Genomic DNA, 25,238 nt, shown 5'->3' with positions numbered 1-25,238 from the left:
CTGTGACTGGGGTCTGGGAAAGCTCTGAGGACCCTCAGTTGTAGGGGTGGGGGTGTGCAGATACACATTAGAGAGGATCTATCAAGAAGGCGGAGGCAGGGGTTGTGTAAGCAGCTTCCATACCCTGTTCCCCCTTCTCTTCCTGTGTGCAGCACAAAGAGCTCCAGACAAAGAGCCTGTCTGCACCTTGGCTTAGGTGGGCTTTCTCACGAGTTCACCCACGTGGGACATGAGAGTAGCATGCTCACTGCATCCCAGACCTTCCCTGCCCCACTCCTGGGGCCAGGTCCCTTCCATCCCTGACAGGTTTATCCAGGGAGAGGGTGGTGACCGGGAGGAAGCTTGGGCCCTCCCAGGACTTCCACCCACAAATCCCAGCTCTCCTCCTGCAGTAACCCACTCTTGTCTTTCTTCCATGAGCACCAAGAGTTGGTCCCCACACCTGTGGAATCTTGAGTGACGCTCATCTGCCCCATTCTCTTATTGTTCAGGTGGGAAAGTTCCTGGCATTCAGAACCAGCCCTTTCCTCCAACACCAAATTGTTTCCACGTTAGAATCACCTTTGGAGTTTCAAAAACTCCAAAGTCACAGGCACTTGCCGGACCAGGGAAATCACGTTTTCTGGGGTTGGGCAGGCATCCACGGCTTTTGGTTAGTTTCCCAAGTGGTTCGCAAGTGTGGGCAAGTTTGGAATCCACCATCCTTGCTGCCCCAAGAATCCCAATAAATGGCCATACGTCAGGCTAAGTGCCTGAGTGTGGAGTACCCATCATGCCTCAGTGGTCCCTTTTCAATTTCTGACTTGACCATCAGGAGGGACTTACTCATGTAACAGTGAAAAACTGTCACATATTGATCAAGTATAGTAAGGTTATGTAAATGGTGTGCTCACTAAAGTTTAAATAAATTAAGATGCTTAGACAAATGTGCAAAGCCACAATCATTCCAATAACACATCAATGTCTTAGTCGTGTTTATGAATAATAAAGGTAAATATTGAAGCTAATTAAAGACAGGCATGGTATTTTTTTACAAATAAGATTCTGGGAAATAGAAATACACATTAAATCCCCTTAAAAATGTCAACATAAAGTATATAATATCCAAACGTTTCTGATGGAATTGCAATTATCTGCAAATTTTTCAGTTTCTACTGAGAAATTAGATACACTGTTCTGTCATTTTTATCTAATTAATTACATCCTGCTGTCTGTGAAAAGAACACAAACAACTGTTCTACATTCATTTGATCCAATTATGCATATATAATTTTGGACACGTGTTGCCTTTAGCAGAACTTGATATCTTTGTATCTCAAATTTTGGGGTCAATTCGTCCAGTCATTTATAACAGTCTGGGTGCCAGACTCCTTTCAAATCCATGTACTCAAATGAAAGCAATTTTTCACAGTTTCTGGGAGCACCCGGACTTCCTAAGTTCCCTAGGTCCCCTGTAGAGTCCAGAGTAGGCGGCGGGAGGAGCGGGGTGGAAATGAGGAAACAAGCCCAGAGGCTAAAGTGACTCTTGTTGTCAGTTAGGGCCACTACCAAGATTTGAATTCCCGGCTCCTGACCCTCTGGCCATTCTAGGAGAGACAAGCGCTGGGCCTCTTGGCCCGGGGTTCAAAGCCTGATTCTGCTTCCTGTTGGCTGGCAATGTGTGCAAGTTACATCAGCCCTCAGCGCAGCAGTTTCTGTGTCTGAAGACTTCCCCATTCGCCTGCCCCCTTGTTAGCATTACAGCTTAATTACAGTTACAGTTTAATGTTGTTATTTACAAGTGAGGACAGAGTTGAACAGGGGGAATAGGTGAGTGCCCTAGGTCACCAGGCTGCTACGGGATGTGGCTCCAAAGCCTGCAGTCCCCACCCTGCAGCCCCAGTTCCTCCTGCCCCTGACCCGGACCAGAGTAGAATACAGGAAGTCAGGAGCCATTCTCAAGGAGGAGTGGCCTTCAAGTTCAAGTTCAACATGGCCAACCAGCTCTCTCCTACAGAGGAAGGATCAGTGAGAGGACCAGGAGGGACGAGGAGGTCAGTGTTTTGTGGAAGAGGATGGAGTGACCCGGATGCAGTGAGGCCAGCCTGGGGGAGGGGAGGGGCTGCTGCCCAGGGCGGCCTGGCCTCTGGCTCCCACCCAAGGGGTCGCAGCAACAGCCGGCGGCAGCACAGGCTGAGGGAGGAGGCAGGGACCGGGCTTCCTGGATGTCCAGTCACAGGTACTGTGCAGCAGCCCTGGGCTGAGGAATCTGAAAACCCCTCCCTTCCTAGGCTGTGGGCCCTTCACTTTCAGTTTCGTTTCTCTGCCTGCAAGAACTGAAACTTGAAACAGAAAGATTCCGGAGATCAGAACATGGAGGGAGCCTTGCAGGTGTGCAGGAACTGGTAAGAAGTCGCTTTCCCTGGTGGCCGACCTGAGGCTGGCTGGTGAGAGGGGCAGACAGGATAAGTCTGTTTCTAAAGTGAAGAGGAAAGGGTCTGTGTGCCCAGGAAGGCCAGGGTGGGCCCCTGAGATAGGAAGGTGTAAACTCAGGAGATATCAGTGAGAGAGGCTCAGGGTTGGCAGATATCCCTGAACCCCGCCCCACCCCCGCCTCCAGGTACTGAAGACTTTCTGGGACAGTTCTACAGCCAGACAGCCAGGCTAACCATCCCTGCTGGGCTACTCCTATTTTTCAGACCTCAGGTCCTAATTTGTATGCTCTTCATACCAGTCTTTGAAAGAAAGAGGCTCCCGCAGATTGTCTGAGACCATGCCCACCCCCACCTTTAGAGGGACCTGTGGAGCAGGGTGAGGGGATAGAGCAAAGCTCCCAGACCACACCTCTAAATCATGGGGACCCAACCCCTTGAGGCACCTTACTCTCGAAGCTCCCTACCTGTGACAGGAACCAGGGGGATCGCTCCCCAAGGTCTTTCTCCAGCCAGACCCTCCTGGCTCTCTGGCGTTTGCACGAGCTCAGGAAAAAAAGCTGAGGTGCCGGGCCAGGCAGAGGGGTAAGAATAGTGGAAGGGAGACTTTCCTGGTGGTCTAGTGATTAAGAGTCCATGCTTCCCCAAGTAGAAAAGTTTTGTATACATATATATAAGTAATATATTATATATTATATATCATTTATATAATTATATTTGTTATATATTTATAAATAAATATATAATTGTATTTCTATTTATTATATATAATATTAAGTATAATTTATATGTATTAGATATGTATATGTATTACTATAATATAGTATATATAGTATATAGGGTATATATGTATTAGAAAACTTACAAGTTTTTGCCCAACTAAAATATGACATTTTGATTCCGCTTGCTTGACTTTGTATAAATAGAATGCTATTTCTAATTTTTAAAAATAGATAAGCAACAAAGGTTTACTGTACAGCACAGGGAACTATAGCCAATATCTTGTAATAACCTATAATGGAAAATAATCTGAAAAATAAGATATATATAGGGTTTCCCTGGTGTCTCAGACAGTAAAGAATCTGCCTGGCAATGCAGAAGACACGGGTTCGATCCCTGAGTCGAGAAGATCCCCTGAGAAGGGAATGGCAACCCACTCCAATATTCTTGCCTGAGAAATCCCATGGGCAGAGGAACCTGGGGGGCTACTGTCCATGGGGTCCCAAAGAGTCAGACACAACTGAGCAACTAAACCTCAGTCTTCCACATTGCAGGCAGATTCTGTACCATCTGAGCCACCAGGGAAGCCCGGGTTAGAAGTCAAAGACACAGTCATACGCTTTTGAGACAGAGGATCATAAATCAGAATGACATGCTGGCATTTTACAAAAAGTTCACCAAGGATACCTGCCTAGTCCAGGTGAGCACGCACAGAGAGTACTGAGTGAGCAGTGAGTCACTGTGACTGAGCACAGAGCTGAGAAAGAACACTATTCTTTTCATTTATATTCCTGGCATCAGAAGAAAGAAAAAAAGAAACAGTTGAGCAGGCTCTTCCATCTATGAGGGGCTCTGATTAATGTGTAGTACAGATGCACAATGCACATGAGGGAGGGAGGAGCCCCAAACACACACACAGAGTTTTATCTTTAATTTGTTCTTGTCCTGCCTTAAAATATAAATTTTATTTCATCAGTCACAATCAAGACAATGAAACTATTCATTACCTCCCAAAGGTTTCTCTTGTTCCTTTGTAATCGCTCACTCCTGCTCCTTCTTACCCACCGTGCTCACCCTGGGCAACATAAGAGCTTTACAGAGCATCCTTACCATTACGTCATGATTCAGCATTGTTCTGATTTGAGATCAACATGGGGAAGGCGAGTCAGGTGGTCTCATCATCATATTTTCAGTGCTTGAGGCCTTGAAAGATCTTCATCCAGGAGCCCCATGTATAAAATATGGCTCCATGCTTTATACCATGAAATAAACCTGGTTTTCCTCCCTTTTGATCCTGCAGCAAAAGAAGGGTGGCCTCCAACCACCTGGGCCTCCATGAGGCCCACTGCTTGATGTACCTGGTCCTCTGCCCAGAATGCAAGGAACCAGTCCTGCAGCATGAGATGGAAGAACACTGCCAGGGCGGGCACCAGCAGGTGGGGAGGCAGATTGGGGGACGGAGGTGGAGGGGCAGGGTCCTCTCTGCAGCCCATGTCATGGCTGCCTGCCATGGGCAAGTTGCTCAGCCCCCGCGCCTAGCCCCCTACGCAAAGTGGAAAGGGTAGATAATCCTGCCCTCCCTGTACGGCCACTTGGACTTCCCTGGTGGCTCAGACAGTAAAGAATCTGCCTGCAAAGCAGGAGACCTGGGTTCCATCCCTGGGTCGGGAAGATTCAAGGGAATGGCAACTCACTCCAGTATTCTGGCCTGGAAATTCCCATGGACAGAGGAGCCTGGTGTATTACAGTCCATGGGGTCGCAAAGAGTCAGACACGACTGAGCTACTACACTTCTTTCCTGTACTGCATTGAATAGACCCCGGTTTCCCATTCCCAATCCTTTCCCTACAGGCATATGAGGTTGGCCAAGACTAGGGGTCCCTGTTTTGGGAAAAGTAAAATGTTCGTTTGAGATGTGTCAAGAGGAGAAACAGGAAAGGGGCGCTTGGAAGGCAGTCACGGCCAAGGTTGGTCAAAGGCCAACCTTTCTCTCCAGCTGTTTCTGGAGCTCCTCAAGCTCAGGCATCCATCTCAGCTCAGAGGGTCCCACGAATGCGTCCCTGAGCTCAGAGTTGGTGCTGCAGGCAGATGAGGGTGCCTGATTCCAGATGAGGGTGCTTGATTCCTGCCCCCAGGTGCTCACAGACCCATCCCTGACACACAGAGCCAGGGTGGGACTTGAGCACCTCCCTCCGCATTTAGGTGGGATGCGCCATGTGTCAGCAGAGCGTGCCGAAGCACTCGCTGGAGAGTCACGAGGTGAGGGGCAGGTGTGATTTCTTCTGCCAAGCCCAGGAGGAGGGGAGGGGGCGGGTCATAAAGCTCTCCCCTCCCGCCCCCAGCTCTCTCTTCTCTCCCAAGCAGGCCTGGAACTAGCTTATCCCAGTGACACAGGGCCCCCTGCCCCTGCCCCTCTTGCCAAGGTCCAAGAGAGCTCATGTTCCCCTCACAAGGAGAGGCCCCCCCTCCCACAACCTCCTCCCACCCCCCACCCCCCAGTCTTTCCCACCTGCTTTCTCTTACTGGCTTCAGTCCCACTCAGGGAAATAAGCTCCTAGCCCCAAGGCAACTGCAGTCACTGCAGGCCAGTGACTATGCCCATCCCGCCGGCCTCCCCGCAGGCCCAGGAATGCCAGGAGCGCCCGGTTGAGTGCCAGTTCTGCCAGCTGGCCGTGCGCCTGAACAAGGTGGACCTCCATGAACACCACTGTGGCCAGCAGACGGAGCTCTGCCCAGACTGCGGCCAGCACGTCATGCTCCGCATGCTGGCCTGGCACAGAGAAGAGTGTCGGCGTGAGCAGCTCCGGCTCCAGAAAGGTGAGCATCGTGAGCTCTCAGCAGGACGGGTGACGAGGGTGCTGACAGATGCGTGTGTCTCTAAGTCACCTGGCTAGTCTAGTTCCAGAGTGGCCTTCTTGTGCACCCGCTGTGTCTTGAAATGACTGGTCCAGAGAAAAGCAAATATCATAATGCATAAATGCATAAATATGGAATCTAAAAAATAGTACTAATGAACCTATTTACAGAGAAGGGAGACTCCGGTATAGAGTCAGACTGGTGGACGCAGCAGGGGAAGGACAGCGTAGGACAAACTGAGAAAGTAGCATCAACATACAGACACTGTGTTCGTGTGTGCTAAGTCGCTTCGGTCGTGTCCGACTCTTTGCGACCCCATGGACTGTAGCCCACCAGACTCCTCTGTCCATAGGATTCTCCAAGCAAGAATACTGGAGTGGGTTGCCATGCCCTCCGCTCCAGGGGATCTTCCTGACCCAGGGATCGAACCCACGTCTCTTACGTCTCCTGACTTGGCAGGCAGGTTCTTTACCACAAGGACCACCTGGGAAGCCCCATATATACACTAAGGGAAGTCGCTCAGTCGTGCCCGACTCTTTGCGACCCCATGGGCTGTAGCACACCAGGCTCCTCCGTTCATGGCATTTTCCAGGCAAGAGTACTGGAGTGGGTTGTCATTTCCTTCTCCAGGGGATCTTCCTGACCCAGGGATCTAACCTGGGTCTCCCACATTGCAGGCAGACGCTTTTACCATCTGAGCCACCTTAACATCCTCATATATACACGACCAAGTGTAAAATAGATAACTATAAGGAAGCTGCCCAGCCTGGTGCTCTGTGACAACCTAGAGGGTTGGAATGGGGTGTGGAGGGAGGTTCAAGAAGGAGGGGATGAACATATAATTATGGCTGATTTGAGTTGTTGTGCGGCAGAGGCCAACACAATATTGTAAAGCAATTTTCTTCCAATAAAAAGAATTTTTTTTAATTTATAAAAATAAATGACTGATCCAGGGAGCCAAGAAGCCAGGGGTTGGGGACCTGGGAGCTACACAGATGAGTGCAGAGGCAATGGGGCCCTACCAGATGGGAGGCTTCCTTTGAACTCCTCCAGCATGACTCCAGACTGGCAGAGACCTACCTGAATCCTTGAAGAGATGAGAAAGCTATGCAGAGTGAAACAGGGGCTTGCTAGAGGCAGAAACCAGACAGGATCCCCAAGTTCCCTGACACAAAATCAGGAACTTTCCCAAAGGATCCAGATGTAGCCCCTGACCTTTGGGCCTGCGTGTTGGCCACCTGGTGCCACAGCATCCTCTCTTTACCCAGTTACCTCTTCAGGAAGTGTGTTTACAGAGAACACGAGCCAAACACATCCTCTCACTGGTTGTTTTAGTAACAACAGTAGCATGGGGACAGAGCCGAAAATCCCCTAGGCGGTAAGTCTCTCTGGGTAAAAGATTTTATCAAAATCGGCAAATGAAAAACTGGGGTGCTTAAGATTCAAGTACATTCCCAGCAGGCCTGGGTTTCAACATAGCCAACAAACAACTCTTCAGCACAACTTTGTCAACACAACACAACTTGAACAAGATAGCACAACTTCAACAAGACTGCACAGCTTCAACAACACAACACAACTTCATCAACACAACTTCAACAAGACAGCACTACTGCAACAAGACAATACAACTTCATCAACACAACTTCGACAACACAACTTCAACAAGACTGCACAGCTTCAACAACAGCACAACTTCAACAAGACAATGCAACTTCATCAACACAACACAACTTCAACAAGACAGCACAACACAGCTTCAACACAATCAACAAAGATGTGTGCAGTTAACTCCTCATCTGATCACAGAGCTCGGAAATGGCTAAACTGAAAGAGCAGTCGGGTTGAACAGGACTGGCATCTGTGGTAACAACTCCTTCCATCTCCTTGGAAACCAGTCCTGCTCCAGGAAATCGTCTTTTCATCAGGGCTATGTGCTGCCCCAAGGGCACTTTTACAATTTAATGGAAATAATGTGGGTGAGTCCTGTTGTGGGTGGTCCATGTGGCCAAGGACCCTGGCAGTGCAGGACTCTCATGGCAGCCTCGGGTCAAGGCATCCTCAGGACTGCAGGCCACGTAGTGGGGCAGCCGGGCTGGCCATTGTCAAAGGCAATCATTTGTGCTGTTGCTTCTGTGCTTTTTCAGGGAAGAGCATTCCAGTTCCTGAAAGCAACATCTGCTGTCATTATTGCAACCAAATGATTCCAGGAAATAAGTATTTCCACCATCTGGTGAGTAGAAATTTGTCATTGTCTAATGATGCCAATGGAGAAGGCAATGGCACCCCACCCCAGTACTCTTGCCTGGAAAATCCCATGGACGGAGGATCCTGGTGCGCTGCAGTCCATGGGATCGCTAGGAGTCAGACACGACTGAGCGACTTCACTTTCACTTTTCACTTTCATGCATTGGAGAAGCAAATGGCAACCCACTCCAGTGTTCTTGCCTGGAGAATCCCAGGGACAGGGGAGCCTATGGGCTGCCATCTACGGGGTTGCACAGAGTCGGACACGACTGACCTGACTTAGCAGCAGCAATGATGCCAATAGCCAGTTCATATTGCAAAAAAATATGATATGAACAGTAGATTCTTTCTGTAATTCATTCATTTTATTTATTTACTTATTGGGCGCACTGGATCTTCATCGTAGCCTTCGTCCCAGGCTTCTAATTGCTGTGACATCTCTTATTGCCTTACACGGGCTCTAGATGCATGGGCTTCAGTAGCTGTGGCGCCCAGGCTTAGTTGCTCCATGGCATGTGGGGTCTTCCTGGACCAGGGATTGAACCTGTGTCCTCTGCATTGGCAGGTGGATTCTTAAGCACTGGACCACCTGGGAAGTCTTGAATGGTAGATTCTGGGTCCAGTTTTACACAGCATGAATATTAAGAGGTTCCCATATTTCGTTTTGCTTTGTTCAAAAAAGGACATCGTGAACTGCTTTAGGCTTATTTAGCACACGTAATTGGATTCCAATTATGCCAGCCCTTCAAGGAGCCTCCCTGACCAATCCAGCTATCACCGATCACCTCTGAGGACCTGAAAATTACAATTTAGGCCTAAATAGGCTCTGCTTTATTATTTTCTATCCCATGTCCCTGGTGGCTCAGATGGCAAAGAATCCACCTGCAATGCGGGAGACCTGGATTTGATCCCTGAGTTGGGAAGATCCCCTGGAGGAGGGCATGGCAACCCACTCCAGTATTTTTGCCTGGAGAATCCCCATGGACAGAGGAGCCTGGCTGTATAGAGTTGCAAAGAGTCAGACACGACTGAGCAACTAAGCAGAGCACAGCACATCCCGTATGGAAGTCTTCTCTATTAGGCTGTGAGCTTCCTCCAAAAAGTTAATAACTTTCTCCATCTTCCCACAATGAAGCTGATATCAGGGCTGTGTACCAAAAGGAGGACTCTGAAAGGATGTAATGATGTGATGGATTGATTGACTGCTTTTGCCTGGGAAAATTTACAGACTTCTCCCTCCATCACTCTAAAAACTTTGGGAACAGGCCAAGCTGTTCCCCTCTTCTACAGGATGGAGCATTTTCTTTGGGGAAATCTCCCCAAAGGATCTCTCCAAAGAACTCACTTCCTTCTTCCTGGATGGCAAACTGTTTGTCCTTTCTTTACCCTTCAATCCAGAGAACAATGAATATCAGAACTAAAGAAATCCTAGAGATGATCTAGGTCTTTTTGTTTATCAGGGACCATACATATAAAATTTACTATTAGTGACATTCAGAGCATTTTAATATGAATACTTGACTTAAAATCTAAATTACATTCCCTACCCTCCACAAAAACAATATATGGATTTGAAAACATGTTGATTGATTCTCTATTTCCACCTTTTAGGTATTAATGAATGCTGTGGAACTTAGTTTCACCTGGTTTTCTACTATTCCTCTTTAGTCATTATTATTACTGTCACTTTATTCAATTCATGCCTGCTTGGATATACTCATACGTTTACCTTTCTCTTTGCTGATGTTCTTTCTTTTTAAAATATTTTACGGATTTATTTTGGCTGCATTGGGTCTTAGTTGCGGCGTGTGGAATCTTTACTGCAGTGTGAGGGCTTCTCTCTAGTTGTGGCACGTGGGCTCCAGAGCTTATGAGCTCAGTAGTTGAAGTGCACTGTGGCATGTGGGATCTTAGCTCCCTGATCAGGGATCAAACTCGAGTCCCCTGCATTGCAAGGCAGATTCTTACACTGTACCACCAGGGAAGTAACGAATCCCAAGCTTTCCTTCTGGGCAAGATTTCTGTCATCCTGAAATACATGTCTAGGTATCTTTAGTTATCTGCACAGTTACTTCCTTTATTCTGCATCCTTGAATGTTAATTGGATTTCAAATTCTACATTAACCTTTATTTTCTTTTAGCATTTTGAAGCATTTTCACCATCTTCCCACCTCTTCGATTGCTGTTGATAAATCTGCTCTCAGTGTAGCTGCTTGTTCTTTGCCAATAACCATTTTCTTTGTTGGATTTCAAGATCCTCTTTGCTTTGGATCTTCTGTGGTTTCACTGCAATGTATCCAAGAGAAGATTTATTTTTATTCATCCTGCTTAGGACAATTGGCTCAGATGTGTTTGTTTGTTTGTTTCCTCTCTCTCTTCTTCAGAATTTATCACCTCATGATCAATTTCTAGTCCAAGGTAGACAAGCTTTGTCATTTTTTCGTGACCCCATGGACTATACAGTCCATGGAATCTTCCAGGCCAGAATACTGGAGTGGGTAGCCATTCCCTTCTCCAGGGGATCTTCCCGACCCAGGGATCGAACTCAGATCTCCCACATTGCAGGCCAATTCTTTACCAGCTGAGACACAAGGGAAGCCCAAGAATATTGGAGTGGGTAGCCTATCCCTTCTCCAGTGGATCTTCCCAACCCAGCAATGGAACATGGGTCTCCTGCATTGCAGGCGGATTCTTCACCAGCTGAGCTACCAGAGAAGGCAATAGGCTCATATGTGTTTGCTTTTTTCCCCTCTCTCTCTCTTCTTCAGAATTTATCACCTCATGCTCAATTTCTAGTCCAAGGTAGACAAGCTTTGTTGTCATTTCCCTTTTCCAGTTAGTCAATTTTTGTCTCTCAGCCACCGTAGTTCAGACTTCAAGTTTCCCAGCTTGGTGCAGGGAAAGGGGACTCTTCCAATTTCACACATCATGTGGATGGGACTTTTCTCTCATCCAAGCTCTTAGTCATGAGACTGACCCCACAATCTCCTCCTAAAGGGTTACCTCATGTGCTTAACAGGTACGTCTTCTTTCCTGGAACATGAGTTTGCTTGCTCCCTTGCAAAGTCAGCTCAGTGAACGTTTGTCATATTATATCCAGCATTTCTAAAGAGTTTGGAGTGGAAAATTTTCAGGTTAGCTCGCCTATTGTATTGTCCACCATTAAAGCTGAGGTCATTTTTAAATTTGATGCTTGACTCACCCTTGCAGGATAGATGCCATCGAGTCTCAGGTGCTGTGACACCTTCTCCAGTGGGGAAACCAGAAATTCCTCCTTCATCCCCTTTGAGTTGGGCTGCTGAAGACCAGACTTCCAAGGCAGAGAAAGATGTCCGTCCAAAGCTGAAAAATAGACACAGAGCTCCCTTTCTTTCTGAAAAGTCAACAAGGCAAGCGCCACGAGGAACAAACAAAACCACGAATCTGTCTTTGAAGTCCAATGGCAAGCTCAGAGCCTCCTCTCCTGTAGAAGATGAGACAGCCTATGACATTCTGAGGAGATGTTCTCAGTGTGATATCCTACTTCCCCTGCCAACCCTAAACCACCACCAGGTACCCAGCCTCTGTTCCTTCCATATCCAGCTATGAGCCATCAGGACAGTGTTTAAAGAAATGCAAGTCCTGCGAGATGTCCTCAGACAACACTATCTCCCCTTTCTCTGTGTGTCCGGATCTACTCTCACTTATCTCCTGTGTATATATGTTCATCACCTCCCATTTCTAACGGCAGAGCCAGTCTCTCATCTCTATCTCCAGTTCCCAGCCTAGTTACTGACCACAGCAAATGCCCCCAAACCTTGGAGCAAACAAATGAATAGAAGGCATCCAGTCTAGCTCTCTCATGGCGTAGATAAGGCAACTGCAGTCCAGAGATCAGAGCCTTGGTCAAGATCCTAAGTCAGTTGGTATCTTGCCTCCAGCAGATTAAGGTTTACCTCCAGTAGCTCAGGATTTGCAGCCTCAATAACCTGATTTTTCACATCCTAGATTACTTTCCAATAAAGAAGAATTAGCATTAGAGGTAGTTAACCATTATGCACCAGTTACAATGCAAAGCGGGGCTTCCCCAGTGGTTCAGCTGGTAAAGAACCTGCCTGCCAATGCAGGAGATGCAAGAGCCATGGGTTTGATCCCTCAGTCGGGAAGATCCCCTGGAGAAGGAAATGGTCACCTGCTCCAGTATTCTTGCCTGGAAAATTCCATGGACCGGGGAGCCTGAGGGGCTACAGTCCATGGGGTGGCAAAGCTCTTTACAAATGGTTAATCATTATAAACATCAGGAAGGTATTTTACCCCTATCTTATAGATAAGGAAACTAAACAGAAAGGTCAAATGGCTTCCCCAGGATTTCACAATTAGAGAGTGGCAGAATCCAGCCAGGTATACATGTGGATATAGTTCCAGAGCTTATGCTCTCAAGCCCCATAAAGGATGTCTCACTTTAAAATACTTTCATTATTTGATGTTTTTCAAAATACAAAAGTTATTGTTGTTGTTCAGTAGCTAAATCATGTCCAGCTCGTTGCAACCCCTTGAAAAGCAGCACACCAGGCTCCCCTGTCCTTCACTATCTCCCGGAGTTTGCCAGTACTAAATACTAGATTTGGTTGTAACCATTTGACATGATACCATACAAACAAACATAAAGATACAGCTAATCCCCCCCACACCCATCCCACCTCCCAAGTGCCATGCCATGAAGTGCTAGTGTCAGCCTCCAGGTGGGCGTCCTTCCAAAACGTCACCTCTGTTCACAAAAACCTGACAAGCCTCCATGGGGATTGAACTGGTTTTCTTCCCCCATATATCATCTTCCTAGACTCATGACTCCACCACTTGCCTTTTTTCCTGAATATATGACGCACACCCCTTACAAAGTAGTAGACCTAAATCTTGTTCTAACTTCTTTAAGCATCTCTGTACGCACACAAGCACACAATTTTACCAAGCTGAGTGAATTTCATACTTGCTGAGGGTGTTATTAGTGCCATATTCCCTTGCCTCCTACAACTGAAATTTCCTTTCATACTTCTCTCCATCCTTAATGATAAGCTTGCTGAATTTAGCAAAGAAAAATTCATTACTTGGGACAAAAATAACTACAAAATAATTTCATGGGACATACTCATACTAAGAAAAATCCTTTGTCTCTCTGAAATTAAAATCTAACTGGACAGCCTGTATTTTATCTGGCAACTCTAATATATAACCGCACACACACACACACATTTGGAGTCCAATTGTACACACTACTTGTATAGGATTCATCAATAACCAATAATAAGAAGGGCATCCCTCCAAGTCAAATGATGTTGCCCCTTCCTTTTCTTTTTTAATGTTGTAAGAGTCCATGAGGACTCCCTAGTGGCTCAGATGGTAGAGTCTGCCTGCAATGTGGGAGAGCCGGTTTCAATCCCTGGGTTGGGAAGATCCCCTGGAGAATGGAATGGCAACCCACTCCAGTATTCTTGCCTGGAAAATCCCATGGACAGAGGAGCCTGGCGGGCTACCGTCCATGGGGCTGCAAAGGGTTGGGCACGACTGAGCAACTATCACTCACACACACAAGAGTCCATGGGGTGCTGTGTTGTGCTTAGTTGCTCCGTTGCGTCCGACTCTGCAACCCCATGGGTCGTAGCCCACCAGGTTCCTCTGTCCATGGAGATTCTCCAGGCAAAATACTGGAATGGGTTGCCATTCTCTTCTCCAGGGGATCTTCCGAATCTAGGAACTGAACCCAGGTCTCCCGCATTAGAGGCGGATTCTTTACCATCTGAGCCCCCAGGGAAGCCATAGCGTGGGTATCCTTTAATCTGTTCGTCCACCCTCCTGATGATGACAGTCCTCTATTAAACATTGTCCCAAACCTCCCATAGACCCCTCCTAGTTCACTGGCCTCCCTTTTCTTCTCTTTTTCTTTTCTTTTTTAAATTTTTATTGGAGTACAGTTGCCTTACAATATTGTGTTAATTTCTGCTGTACAGCAAAGTGAATCAATTATGCAGATACATATGTTTACTTTTTTTGAGGTTCTTTTCCTATATAGGTCATTACAGACTATTGAGTAGAGTTCTCTGTGCTATACAGTAAGTTATCATTAGTCATCTCTTTTATACATTGTTGTTGTTTTTTAGTCACTAAAAAAAAAATGTGGAAGTGTTAGTCACTCATTTGTGTCCAACTCAGAGACCCCATGGACTGTAGCCCATCAGGCTCCTCTGTCCATGGGATTCTCCAGGCAAAAATACTGGAGTGGGTTGCTATCTCCTTCTCCAGGGGATCTTCCCAATCAGGATTGAACCTGTGTCTCGTGCATTGCAGGCAGATTCTTTACCACTGAACCACCTGGGAAGCCCCCTTTTATCCACAGTAGTGTATATATGTCATTCCCAGTCTCTTAATTCATCCTACCCTCCTCTCCCCCCACCCCAACCCCACTTGGTATCCATAAATTTGTTTGCTACATCTGGGTCTCTATTTTTGCTTTGCAAATACGTTCATCTCTATCTATGACTTTTCTGTCATCTATAGCTCAAGGTCCCTGCTCCAGAAACTGGGGATAGGTTTAACCAGCGATATCCCAGGAACTAACACTTCCCACTTTATACACCTTCAACTTTTTAAATATCCATTTCTTTAGGAGAAATGCCGGCGGTTAGCTTCATCAAAAGGAAAACAAGTGTGAAGTTCCAGCTAGCTTTGGGAAAGGTACAACAGATTTTGAAGATTTTGTTTTTACACTGGTTTTTCTGCTTGCTTTCTGTGCTAGTCTGTATTTGAGGAAAGACGTTTTATTCACTGGGTGTCTTTCTTGTCGAAGAAAAGGTTTGGATTTTAACTATTTTCCTCCTTTTGAACAGAGATGTTGGTTTGCCCAAGAGCTACAGCTAAACCAGGAGGAAAAGAGAACGCCAACTCTTCTGCATGAGAATTCTGATCAAGCATCTAGGCCCAACCCAGCCTGGACACCTTGGGAAATCCAGCTTTATCTCTGAAGAATAAAAAAGATCTTCCTGAAAGCCTGTCCTCCACCTTTCTTTAGATTTTTGACTGGTTTTCTAGGGCTGGGGGTGGGTGGAGTTGGGGAGCAGCAGCTAGGACGGCATGGGAAGGGGAGTGGCAGAAAATGAGAGAGCGAGGAAGAGAAAAATGAGGTTGGGTGGTGGGGGCAGCCAGGTAATGCACGAAGAGGTGCCAGTGGAGGCCGCTGGCAGGGGGAGCAGCTGGGAGACACCCAGAGAAGCAGCCCCCTCCCCGAAGTAGCACAGCCCTAACTGTCTGCCTGGCCTGTGGGGAGACCCGTTAGGGTACCAGCTCCCACTAGGGAGGACAGAGCCCAGGACAGTGGGTGTTTGGGTGTGCCCCCACCCACCCGAAACTGCAGAAGTGTGACCTTTCTCAAGCTTTGTTAGGTTGGCTGAGTCAGGTTTGCTTAAGGCCTTCTTTGGGTCCTGGTGGCTCAGACAGTAACGAATCCGCCTGCAGGGCAGGAGACTGAGGTTCCATCCTTGGGTTGGGAAGATGCCCTGGAGGAGGCCATGGCAATCCACTCCAGTATTCTTGCCTCGAGAATCCCATGGACAGAGGAGCCTGGCGGGCTACAGTCCACAGTCGCAAAGACTCAGAAGCGACTGAGCGACTAACACTAAGGCTGGGTTGGCAGTGGCTTTGGCTTCCCAGAGAGCGTCCCCGACAATGGACAGGAACTGGGGCTGGATCCGGACAGGAAAGGTGGCGAACGATCGGGCCTGCACAACCCAAGTCCTGGGCAGAACCTCTTTCCCGTGTGCAAAGGGGCCGGGCAGGGGGCAGGGCCTGTGGGGCCCAGCCTCCTGCTTCCCGCCCCTGACCGGGGCGCCTCCCCGGCCATCTGCGGGGTGGGGGCACCTAGTCTGGCCCCTCGACCTGCGCGATCACCCCGGGTTTGGGCCCCGCGACCGTGGGGATGAGCATACCCCCGCAGGGGGCTGCGCGTCACAGAGGCTGCGGGCCGCTGGGCCTCTAGCCTCGGCCGGGCCGCGGGCGGCGGAGTTGGCGTCGGAGCGGAGGCGGCGCGGGCGGAGCAGGCCTGGCGCTTGCGGTCCCTGCAGCCGGAGAAGCGGGGCCCCGCGAACGGGTAACGCGCGCGGCGGGGTGGGCGCCCCTCCTCACCCGCCGCCCCGGGGAGGCTCCTGGGCCCTCTCCGCACCCGGGTGATGGAACACCCAGGTGTCCTCCCAGGCTTGGCAGCTGTGTGACGTTGTGAACCCGGCCTACATTCCCGCGTCTGGGTTCGAATCCTGGTCCCCACTTACCCATCTCATTTTCCTAACCTTCCAACGCCTGTTTCCCCATTTGTAAATACCTTCCTTATAGGGATGCTATTTAGAAGCACGTTGGCACCAACTTTCTGATGGCAGCAAACACTTGTGTAACATTTACTATATGCCAGGCACTGTTCTAGTGTTTTCCATCTGTCAGTCCATTTAATCCCCCCAACACTAGGAGAAAGGAACAGTTACCGTATCAACAGATGTGGAGGGGCTTCCCAGGTGGTGCTAGTACTAAAGAATCCACCTGCCCATACAGGAGACACAAGAGACGCAGGTTCCATCCCTGGGTGGGGAAGATCGCCTGGAGTAGGAAATGGCAACCCACTCCAGTATTCTTGCCTGGAATATCCCATGGACAGAGAAGCCTGATGGGCTACGATCCATGGTGCCACAGAGAGTCTGGACTCAACAGAGAACACACACACAAAGTTACATACTGCAGATGACAGAACCAGAATCTAACCCACTAATCTACACTGCCTCTTGAGGGGTAGCATAGGTTCCGGGTAATTACATGACTTTTGGAAGGCTTGCAACACCATTCCCAACCCTCCAAAGTTCTTCCAGCCCCACCCTATGGTTTAAAGTGTCTGATAACTATTCTGACCCTGTTCCCTTTCACTTTCATGCATTGGAGAGGGAAATGGCAACCCACTCCACTGTTCTTGCCTGGGGAATCCCAGGGACGGGGAAGCCTGGTGGGCTGCCGTCTATGGGGTCGCACAGAGTCGGACACGACTGAAGCGACTTAGCAGCAGCAGCAGCAGCTTTTTTCCTTTCTTTTCTTTCCTTGGTAGCACTGTGAGGTTTCTGGGATCTTAGTTCCCTGTTCAGGGATGGAAACTGCGCCCCCTGCAGTGGAAACCAGGAGTCAACCACTGGACCACCATGGAATTCCCTGGTTTTAGCTTTTCTTGAGAAGGCAATGGCAACCCACTCCAGTACTTTCATGTATTGGAGAAGGAAATGGCAACCCACTCCACTGTTCTTGCCTGGAGAATCCCAGGGACGGGGAGCCTGGTGGGCTGCAGTCCATGGGGTCACACAGAGTCGGACACGACTGAAGCGACTTAGCAGCAGCAGCAGCAGCAGCTTTTCTTGTGCACCTCTTAGGGCTTCCCTGGCAGCTCAGCTGATAAAGAATCACCTCCAATACAAGAGACCCCAGTTCAATTCCTGGGTTGGGAAGATCCACTGGAGAAGGGATAGGCTACCCACTCCAGTATCCTTGGACTTCCCCGATGGCTCAGATGGTAAAGAATCTGCCTGAGATGCAGGAAACCTAGGTTCAATCCCTGGCTTATAGGTTCCTTGCTCTATGCTAAGTGCTGTGGGGTCCCCTAGCCCTGGACAGTTTATATGTGAAGAAAGACACACTCTTTTTTCTTCATTAGTTAAAATACTTCCTCAAAAGAAGAATGAGGCTGTTCCTCGTCCCAAAGAGTGTGTGGGTTTCATAGAAGAGAAAGGCTTCGACACTGAAAGGGGAAAGAGAAGAGGGCAGGCTGAACCCACCAGAGCCCTGTATCCTGGGTGGGGATAGGCTGCTACCAGTTTCCATGCAGAGGCCTATCTGGGTGGGAGATGGGAGGGCCAGCTGGAGGAAGGGACCACATTGTTCAGTAGGTGATGATGGGGTAGTGAGGATAAAGGCATGGAGGAAACCTACAGGATCTCATTTGAGGATGCTCATCACCACTGTGGTGCTGGGGAGAGCTGGAAGAGCCCCGGGGGCCCCTCCTGGGGAGAATGAATAGGAGACTATCCACCAGAGGGTCTACTCAGACGACAGATGCAGTGTGAGACGTACACAGGGCAACATGAGCGGTGCTTACAGACGTGGAACACACACTTGGCAAGCACACGCACAAACAAAACGAAGCACATCAAGCACACCGGAATAGTTGCCTCTGTGGGGAACGGCGAAGTGGGACATCGAGTTAAAGGGAATACATGGGCTCCCTCGTGGTGCAGACAGTAAAGAATACGCCTGCAATGCAGGAGACCCAGGTTCAATCCCTAGGTGAGGAAGATCCCCTGGAGAGGGAATGGCTCCAGTATTCTTGCCTGGAAAATCCCATGGACAGAGGAGCTTGGTGGGCTATAGTCCATGGGGGTCACACAGAGTCATAAAATCAAAGAGAGTTCTTGCACAGACAAATGTCTGTCCTGAACGGAAAATTATGATTAACTTGTCCCTCTGCTACCAAGGCCTGAAAAGTAGAGGCAGGAAAAAAGTACAAGAGAAAGTAAGAAAGCCCAGGTCTAGCCTGGGTCCTATTACTAACCTACTGTGTGACCACAGGCAAGCCCCTTCACCTCTCTGTGTCTAGTTTCCATCTGTTAAAAAAAAAATTCAATTCTCAGGTCTCTTCCATCTCTGAGCCACAATGAATAAAAAAGTCAATTAAAGTTTTGTGGAGCCATAGGGCTTAAACCTTGAGAAGGCAATGGCAACCCACTCCAGTACTCTTGCCTGGAAAATCCCATGGACGGAGGAGCCTGGTGGGCTACAGTCCACGGGGTCGCTAAGAGTCGGACACAACTGAGCGACTTCACTTTCACTTTTCACTTTTATGCATTGGAGAAGGAAATGGCAACCCACTCCAGTGTTATTGCCTGGAGAATCCTAGGGATGGCAGAGCCTGGTGGGCTGCCATCTATGGGGTCGCACAGAGTTGGACACAACTGAAGTGACTTAGCAGCAGCAGCAGCAGGACTTAAACCTTAAAAATGGAGGGCTGGGGAGAGGTAGAGAAAAGGAGGGTAGTTTTCAAGCATGGGAAACTTTGAAAGCAAAGCCATGAAGATTACAGCAGATGACTATGAAAAGTCTGACTGAGGGCTCAGTGTATCTGGTAGGGCCTTACCCCAGTTCTTCCCTGGGACTCCCTAGCTTGACTGGGGTACCACCTGCAATTCAATCAAGTCAGAGACTTTCCAGTCCTTCCATTTCTCTGTTCACCAATTGCCAAATTATGTCCACTAAAAAACTCACAATTCACCCCGATTCCCACTATCATGCTGCCCTAGTCCCAGGCTTCAAGCCTGGACTCTGCTCTAGACCATCCTTCCTCCACTCCCCCAGAGTATTCTTTCTTTACCTCAAGACTGTCCACAGCACTTCTGGGCATGTGATCCTTAGACCTGCCCTGATGTCAGCGAGGTTCTCCACCTTTGTTCTGCAGCTGTGCCTTTTGAATAGAGACACGTGTGTACAGGGCTAGTTGCTTCAGTCGTGTCCGACTCTTTGCAACCCCATGGACTGTAGCCCACCAGGCTCCTCTGTCCATGGGATTCTCCAGGCAAAGATACTGGAGTGGGCTGCCATGCCCTCCTCCAGGGGATCTTCCTGACCCAGGGATCGAACCCATGTCTCTTCTGTCTCCTGCATTGGCAGGCGAGTTCTTTACCACTGGCATCACCTGGGAAGCCCCAAATAGAGACACAGCCATCGGCAGTGTCGCTCAACACAGTGATTCATCCAGAGAAGATGTCAGAATTCCTCTAGGACACAGCCTTCATCACATCATTCAGAGCATCTTGAATGATGCCCTTGAGCCAGAACTTCCCACTGCCCCAAATCCAGGTTCATCACTCCTTGCCTGTCACAAATTAACAAGCTTCAAATTAAGCTTCAAACAAATGTTAATTCCCTGAATATGAACACATCACATATGCTCACATCCTGTGACTTCACCCGTCTTGTTCCCTCTTCCTGGAGTATACCAGATCCTCCACCACCAACCTATCTGCTTTGCACACACATATCCACCCTGCAAACCTCAGCTCAGATGCCACCTCCTCCAAGCAGCCCTCTCTACTACTTCTTACCCAGAAAGAATTAATCATGCTTTGTTTGTGCTACCCTGCACCATGCATGGGCTTCCCAGATGGCTCAGTGGGTGAAGAATCCTTCTGCCAATGCAGGAGATGCAAGAGGCGCGGATTCGATTCCTGGGTCAGGAAGATCCCCTGGAGGAGGAAGTGGCAACCCACCCCAGTATTCTTGCCTGGAGAATCCCATGGACAGAGGAGCCTGGTGGGCTACAGTCCATGGGGTCGCAAAGAGTCGGACACGACTAAGAGACTGAGCACAGGCAGAGGCACCACGAATATACCTGAGCCTTTTCTCACCTCCCACAGTGTTGTAACAGTCCTGGTCTGTGTCCCCACTAGACCCCTGCTGGGCTGTGAATCCTGTGGGTGTACACTGTATGGTGTATTTATCTTTGTCCCCCATGCCCCAGCCCAGTACTGACACATGGGGCCGCAGAGCAAGTTCATTGCATTAGGTTTAATATGTGTTTGGCAGGTAATGGTCTTCCTTTTTACTCCCCACAGAAAACAAGTGATTGCTTTTCTTTCCTCACTTTTGGAAGCCCTGCCCACCACGCAGCTGCAGTGGACATCCTGGTTCCCCAATGGACGAAGAAGACCAACTGATCCAGCCTCAAGACCAGAGCTGCTGGGCCACCCTGCCCGATGTGTGCCTGCGTCGTGTCTTCTGGTGGCTGGGAGACAGGGACAGGTCCAGAGCAGCCCTTGTCTGCAGGAAGTGGAACCAGATGATGTATTCAGCTGACCTCTGGCGATATAGGACCATCACGTTCAGTGGGAGACCTTCCAGGGTACATGCGTCCGAATTCGAGTCAGCCCTTTGGTATGTTAAGAAATTTGGTCGTTACCTGGAGCACCTGGAGATCAAATTCCTGAATCCTTACAACGCTGTCCTGACCAAGAAGTTCCAGGTCACCATGCGAGGCCTCCTCTCATGTCTGGGCAAGAGTAACAACCGTCTGAAATCTCTCTCCATCCAGCATCTCGAGTTGGACCGCCTGGTCTGGAGGAACAGCATCAGGAGCTCATTCATGAAAAGCTTGAGCTTCTTCTTGAAGAAGATGGGCAAACACCTGAACTATCTCAGCCTGAAGGGGGCCAGGCTCACCACGGAACAAGGCTGCCACATCCTCAACGCCCTGAGCTACTTACGGAGCGAGAGCACGGTGACGGAGCTCAACATCGAGGACTATTTCAGCCACCACCTTGCCGTCTACAGCAGTCCCCAGTTCAACAAGACCATGGCCACGTTCCGCAACCTGGTGTCCCTGACTCTCAACTACAACTGCATCTCTGACGAGCTGCTGGAGAACCTGTGCGCCAACAACACCGGCACCCTCCGGACCATGAACATCAAGTGCCACATTCATGACCCCCACGGGCAGGTCATCTGGGGTATGTCTTGGGCCAAGCTGGCCAGGCACGCCACCAGCCTGAAGGTCAACTTCTTCTTTGAGCGGGTCATGAAGTACGAGCGCTTGGCCCGGATCCTGTTGCAGGAGATCCCCATCAGGAGCATCAGTCTGAGAAGCTGCTATTTCAGCGACCCCGACTGGTCCATGAGACCCACCCTGACGGATCTCCTGCCCACCTTTCGGCACACTCTGCAGGTAGGTACGACCCTAGGGCCGGGAGGCCTGGGAGGAGTGGCTGCCCCCTGGTTCCTCCTGCCTGCTCTCAAAAGGTGAAAGTGTTAGATGCTCAGCCATGCCCAACTCTTTTGCGACCCCATGGACTGTAGCCTCCCAGGCTCCTCTGTCCATGGGATTCTCCAGGCAAGAATACTAGAGTGGGTTGCCATTTCCTTCTCCCGGGGATCTTCCCGACTCAGGGATCGAACCCGGGTCTCCTTCGTTGCAAGCAGCTTCTTTACCATCTGAGCCACCAGGGAAGCCTTAAGTTGAGATTCTGAGAAAGGTCACCAAACTACGCCTCTCCTGGTCCCCAGGACCACAGCAGAGGACAAAAGCTACTGCTCGCTTCTTGTACATGAAACCCACTCTTGGGTGACTGTCCACCAAGGAAAGCGCCTATATCCCTGGCTCAGAACTCTGAGGCCTGAGCATGCAGGTGCCTCCACCGGTGACCAGCAGATGGGCAGCCCCTTCCACTCACCCACCTGACACAGCAGTACACGGGACACAGAGCAGCTCCAAACCAGACAAAAAACCAGACTTGACCCAAGTTACCGAAGAGCTCAGAGGTATGGGCTACTCTCTAATCTGGCAGCTCCCCATCTACAAAATCAGCATCATTTTGTCCCCTACTGAGGACCTCACAGTCTTCTCAAGTGGCTCAGCGGTAAAGAATCCATGACTGCCAATGGAGGAGATGCAGTTTCGATTCCTGGGTTGGGAAGATCCCCTGCAGAAGGGCATGACAACCCACTCTGGTATTCTTGTCTGGAGAATCCCATGCACAGAGGAGCCTGCTGGGCTACAGTCCAGGGGATCACAAAGAGTCAGACACAACTGAGCGACTGAGTAACAAGGACCACACACGAGTCTGTGAGCATGGATATACAAGGGTATATATACCACTACTGGGACTTTCCTGGCGGTCCTGTGGCTAAGCCTCCACACTCCCAATGCAGGGGACCCAGCTTCAATCCATGGTCAGGGAACTAGATCCCATATGACGCAACTAAGGGTTTGCATGCCACAACTAAGACCCAGTGCAGTCAAGTAAATTAATTAATTTATACCACTTAATAAATGTATAATTATATAACAAATAAATGATAAATTAATAAGTTCATTAATAAACTTATAAATTAAGAAACACCAACACTTACAGTGAGGGATGACAAAGTGTGAAGAGGTCATTTACGCTCACACAGCCCTGAAGTGGGCAGGCAGACATCATACTACCTTTTGGTATTGCCAATAGTCACCTGGCCAGTCCACTGCAGGGCCAGGAACACCACCTTGGTCTCCAGACTCTAGGTACATAGCCTCAAAACTCCAAGTTTTGGAAACTTGGATGAGATCACTTGCATTTCCCAAATCCCTTCCTCTGACAACTGCGTGTCCAGTGTCCCTTATCTAAGGCACTGGAGGGGACTTGCCCAGTGGGCCAGTGGTTGAGACTCCGCTTCCACTGCAGGAAGCATGGGTTCCAGCCCTGGTCCTGATCAGGGAAACTAGGCTCCTGTGTGCCACGTGGCATGTCCAATAAATAAATAAAACACTTAAACCGCCAGGGCCACCAGGCCAGTGCTGGATCATGAAAGTGCTATGAAATGACCCAGCCAAGTCCCAGCATCTCTGTTCACATCGTCTGCCCCATTGGTGCTTTTCCAGAAACTAACTTTTGAATTCAACAACAACCATGAGTCTCTGGATGAAGAGCTGCACCTCCTCATCTTATCCTGCAGGAAGTTGTTTTATTTCAAAATCTGGGCTTTCCTGGATGTTAAGTTTGTGGAGCGGATCCTAAAGAGCCGGGAGGAAGGGCAATGTGCCCTGCGCACACTCAAGGTAAGAGCACCCTGGGGGGGTTCCACTGAGGGCAGGGGCACAGGGGCTTCTCGGAGGCAGGTGTCCACTCCTGGGATGAAGGTCAGGGATGAGGCAGGGCATGGGGGTTGGCTATCTCACAAGTCTGTCCCTTCTGTGAAATTGCTAATTTCCAAGGGAATCTGGAGTTTAGGATTAATAATTAGTAATAATCATCCTCAGCATTAATAGTTGGGTTTAGGCTTTTCCTGATTCTGCCGACAATTGTACGGGTACCTCATTTGGATTGTCTTCGGGGCCTGGGTGATGTAGTCACAGGGTGCGTGTGTGCAGATGTGTTTCTCTGTTGGCACAGGTGAGAATTTATACAAACAGATATGAGACGAATGAAGAGGACAGGACACTGCGGGAAATTTACAGGAAGTACAGAAAGCTGATCGATTCAGAGCTTAACTATTTTGTCATCGCTTACCCCATGATGTAACAACCAGCGCTCTCCAGAGAAAGAAAACCACGAGCACTTTGAACCTGACAATCCCGTCCTCATAGAATGACACTTGGGGCATCCCCTACTCCACCCCTTTTCTTCCTCTCTCTCCTTTTTTGCTGGTTTCACACCAACGTGGCACCCCAGCAATGCCTAGGATGTCATGCGAAGACCCCAGGTGACTTTAAAGTGCTATCTTTGCCAACTATCCAGGAGTGATTTCTCTTTTTTGTGGTTTGGTTTTGCTTTTTGAGTCTCAGTCAGCCATGGAGCTGAAGGCCCAAAGCCTCTCAGAGCAGGTTCTTACTCAGGGACCCTGATTCTTGCTAACCTTGCTCCCGAAAAGGTACCAGGGAGCAAATGGAGCCACGATTTCCATTGACTATCAGTGTCAGCTCAGAAAGACTTTTTTTTTTTTAAACAAGATTTGTTTATTTATTTTTAATCTTTGGTCACACCCTGCAGCATATGAGATCTTACTTCTCTGACCAGGCATTGAACCCATATTCCTTGCATTAGAAGGCGGAGTCTTAACCATTGGACCGCCAGGGAGGTCCCCCAGAAACTCTTTCTATCTTGGCTGACCTTCATGTCAGAGCCTCGTGCCACTGAAGCTGGCCAAGTCTGCTCTCAGATGAATGAAATCCACCAGCAGGTCCTCCAGCGAAGCAGGGGGATTCCCACGTGTAGACAGAGCCGCTCAGAGCCAGAACTCCTTCCCACAGGAGCTCAGCTCCTAATCTGTTGGTGTTATGGACTCAGATCTCCCACATCTGCTTTTCTGGTTCTCCTTTATTTTCCCCATCCAGGCAGCATGGTGCTCAGCCTGCTACAAAAGCTGGGTTCTCATGTGGGGCTGAACCAGAAGTGACCATGACCTTCGTAGTCACAAAGCATCTGTAATGTC

The 25,238-nt window shown here is 49.0% G+C and overlaps 2 protein-coding genes across 10 annotated transcripts; both read left to right on the top strand.

The window, feature by feature from the left end:
* Positions 1-1,729: 1,729 nt before the first annotated feature.
* XAF1 (XIAP associated factor 1) lies at positions 1,730-15,253 on the top strand. Of its 8 annotated transcripts, none has more exons than XM_061390773.1 (8): positions 1,737-2,033; positions 4,432-4,567; positions 5,334-5,390; positions 5,753-5,948; positions 8,135-8,220; positions 11,445-11,786; positions 14,875-14,942; positions 15,095-15,253. In XM_061390773.1, exons 1-7 carry the CDS (start codon positions 1,972-1,974, stop codon positions 14,917-14,919), a joined length of 924 nt encoding a protein of 307 aa, XP_061246757.1. In that variant the 5' UTR covers positions 1,737-1,971; the 3' UTR covers positions 14,920-14,942; positions 15,095-15,253. The 8 variants fall into 8 exon arrangements, with proteins under 8 accessions (XP_061246751.1, XP_061246757.1, XP_061246753.1 ...); XM_061390769.1 differs by lacking the exon at positions 14,875-14,942 and adding an exon at positions 2,271-2,384 and having other exon boundaries at positions 1,945-2,033; XM_061390776.1 differs by lacking the exon at positions 1,737-2,033 and adding an exon at positions 2,241-2,384.
* A 965-nt stretch (positions 15,254-16,218) lies between these two features.
* On the top strand, positions 16,219-24,539 carry FBXO39 (F-box protein 39). Of its 2 annotated transcripts, none has more exons than XM_061390766.1 (4): positions 16,219-16,350; positions 20,929-21,996; positions 23,689-23,865; positions 24,200-24,539. In XM_061390766.1, exons 2-4 carry the CDS (start codon positions 20,971-20,973, stop codon positions 24,326-24,328), a joined length of 1,332 nt encoding a protein of 443 aa, XP_061246750.1. In that variant the 5' UTR covers positions 16,219-16,350; positions 20,929-20,970; the 3' UTR covers positions 24,329-24,539. The 2 variants fall into 2 exon arrangements, with proteins under 2 accessions (XP_061246750.1, XP_061246749.1); XM_061390765.1 differs by having other exon boundaries at positions 20,891-21,996.
* Positions 24,540-25,238: the final 699 nt, after the last annotated feature.

Source organism: Bos javanicus, chromosome 19 (genome assembly GCF_032452875.1).
Source record: "Bos javanicus breed banteng chromosome 19, ARS-OSU_banteng_1.0, whole genome shotgun sequence".
Taxonomy (NCBI): Eukaryota; Metazoa; Chordata; class Mammalia; order Artiodactyla; family Bovidae; genus Bos; species Bos javanicus.
Note: the sequence above shows the minus strand (reverse complement) of the source record. Positions and strands in the feature narration are given on the sequence as shown.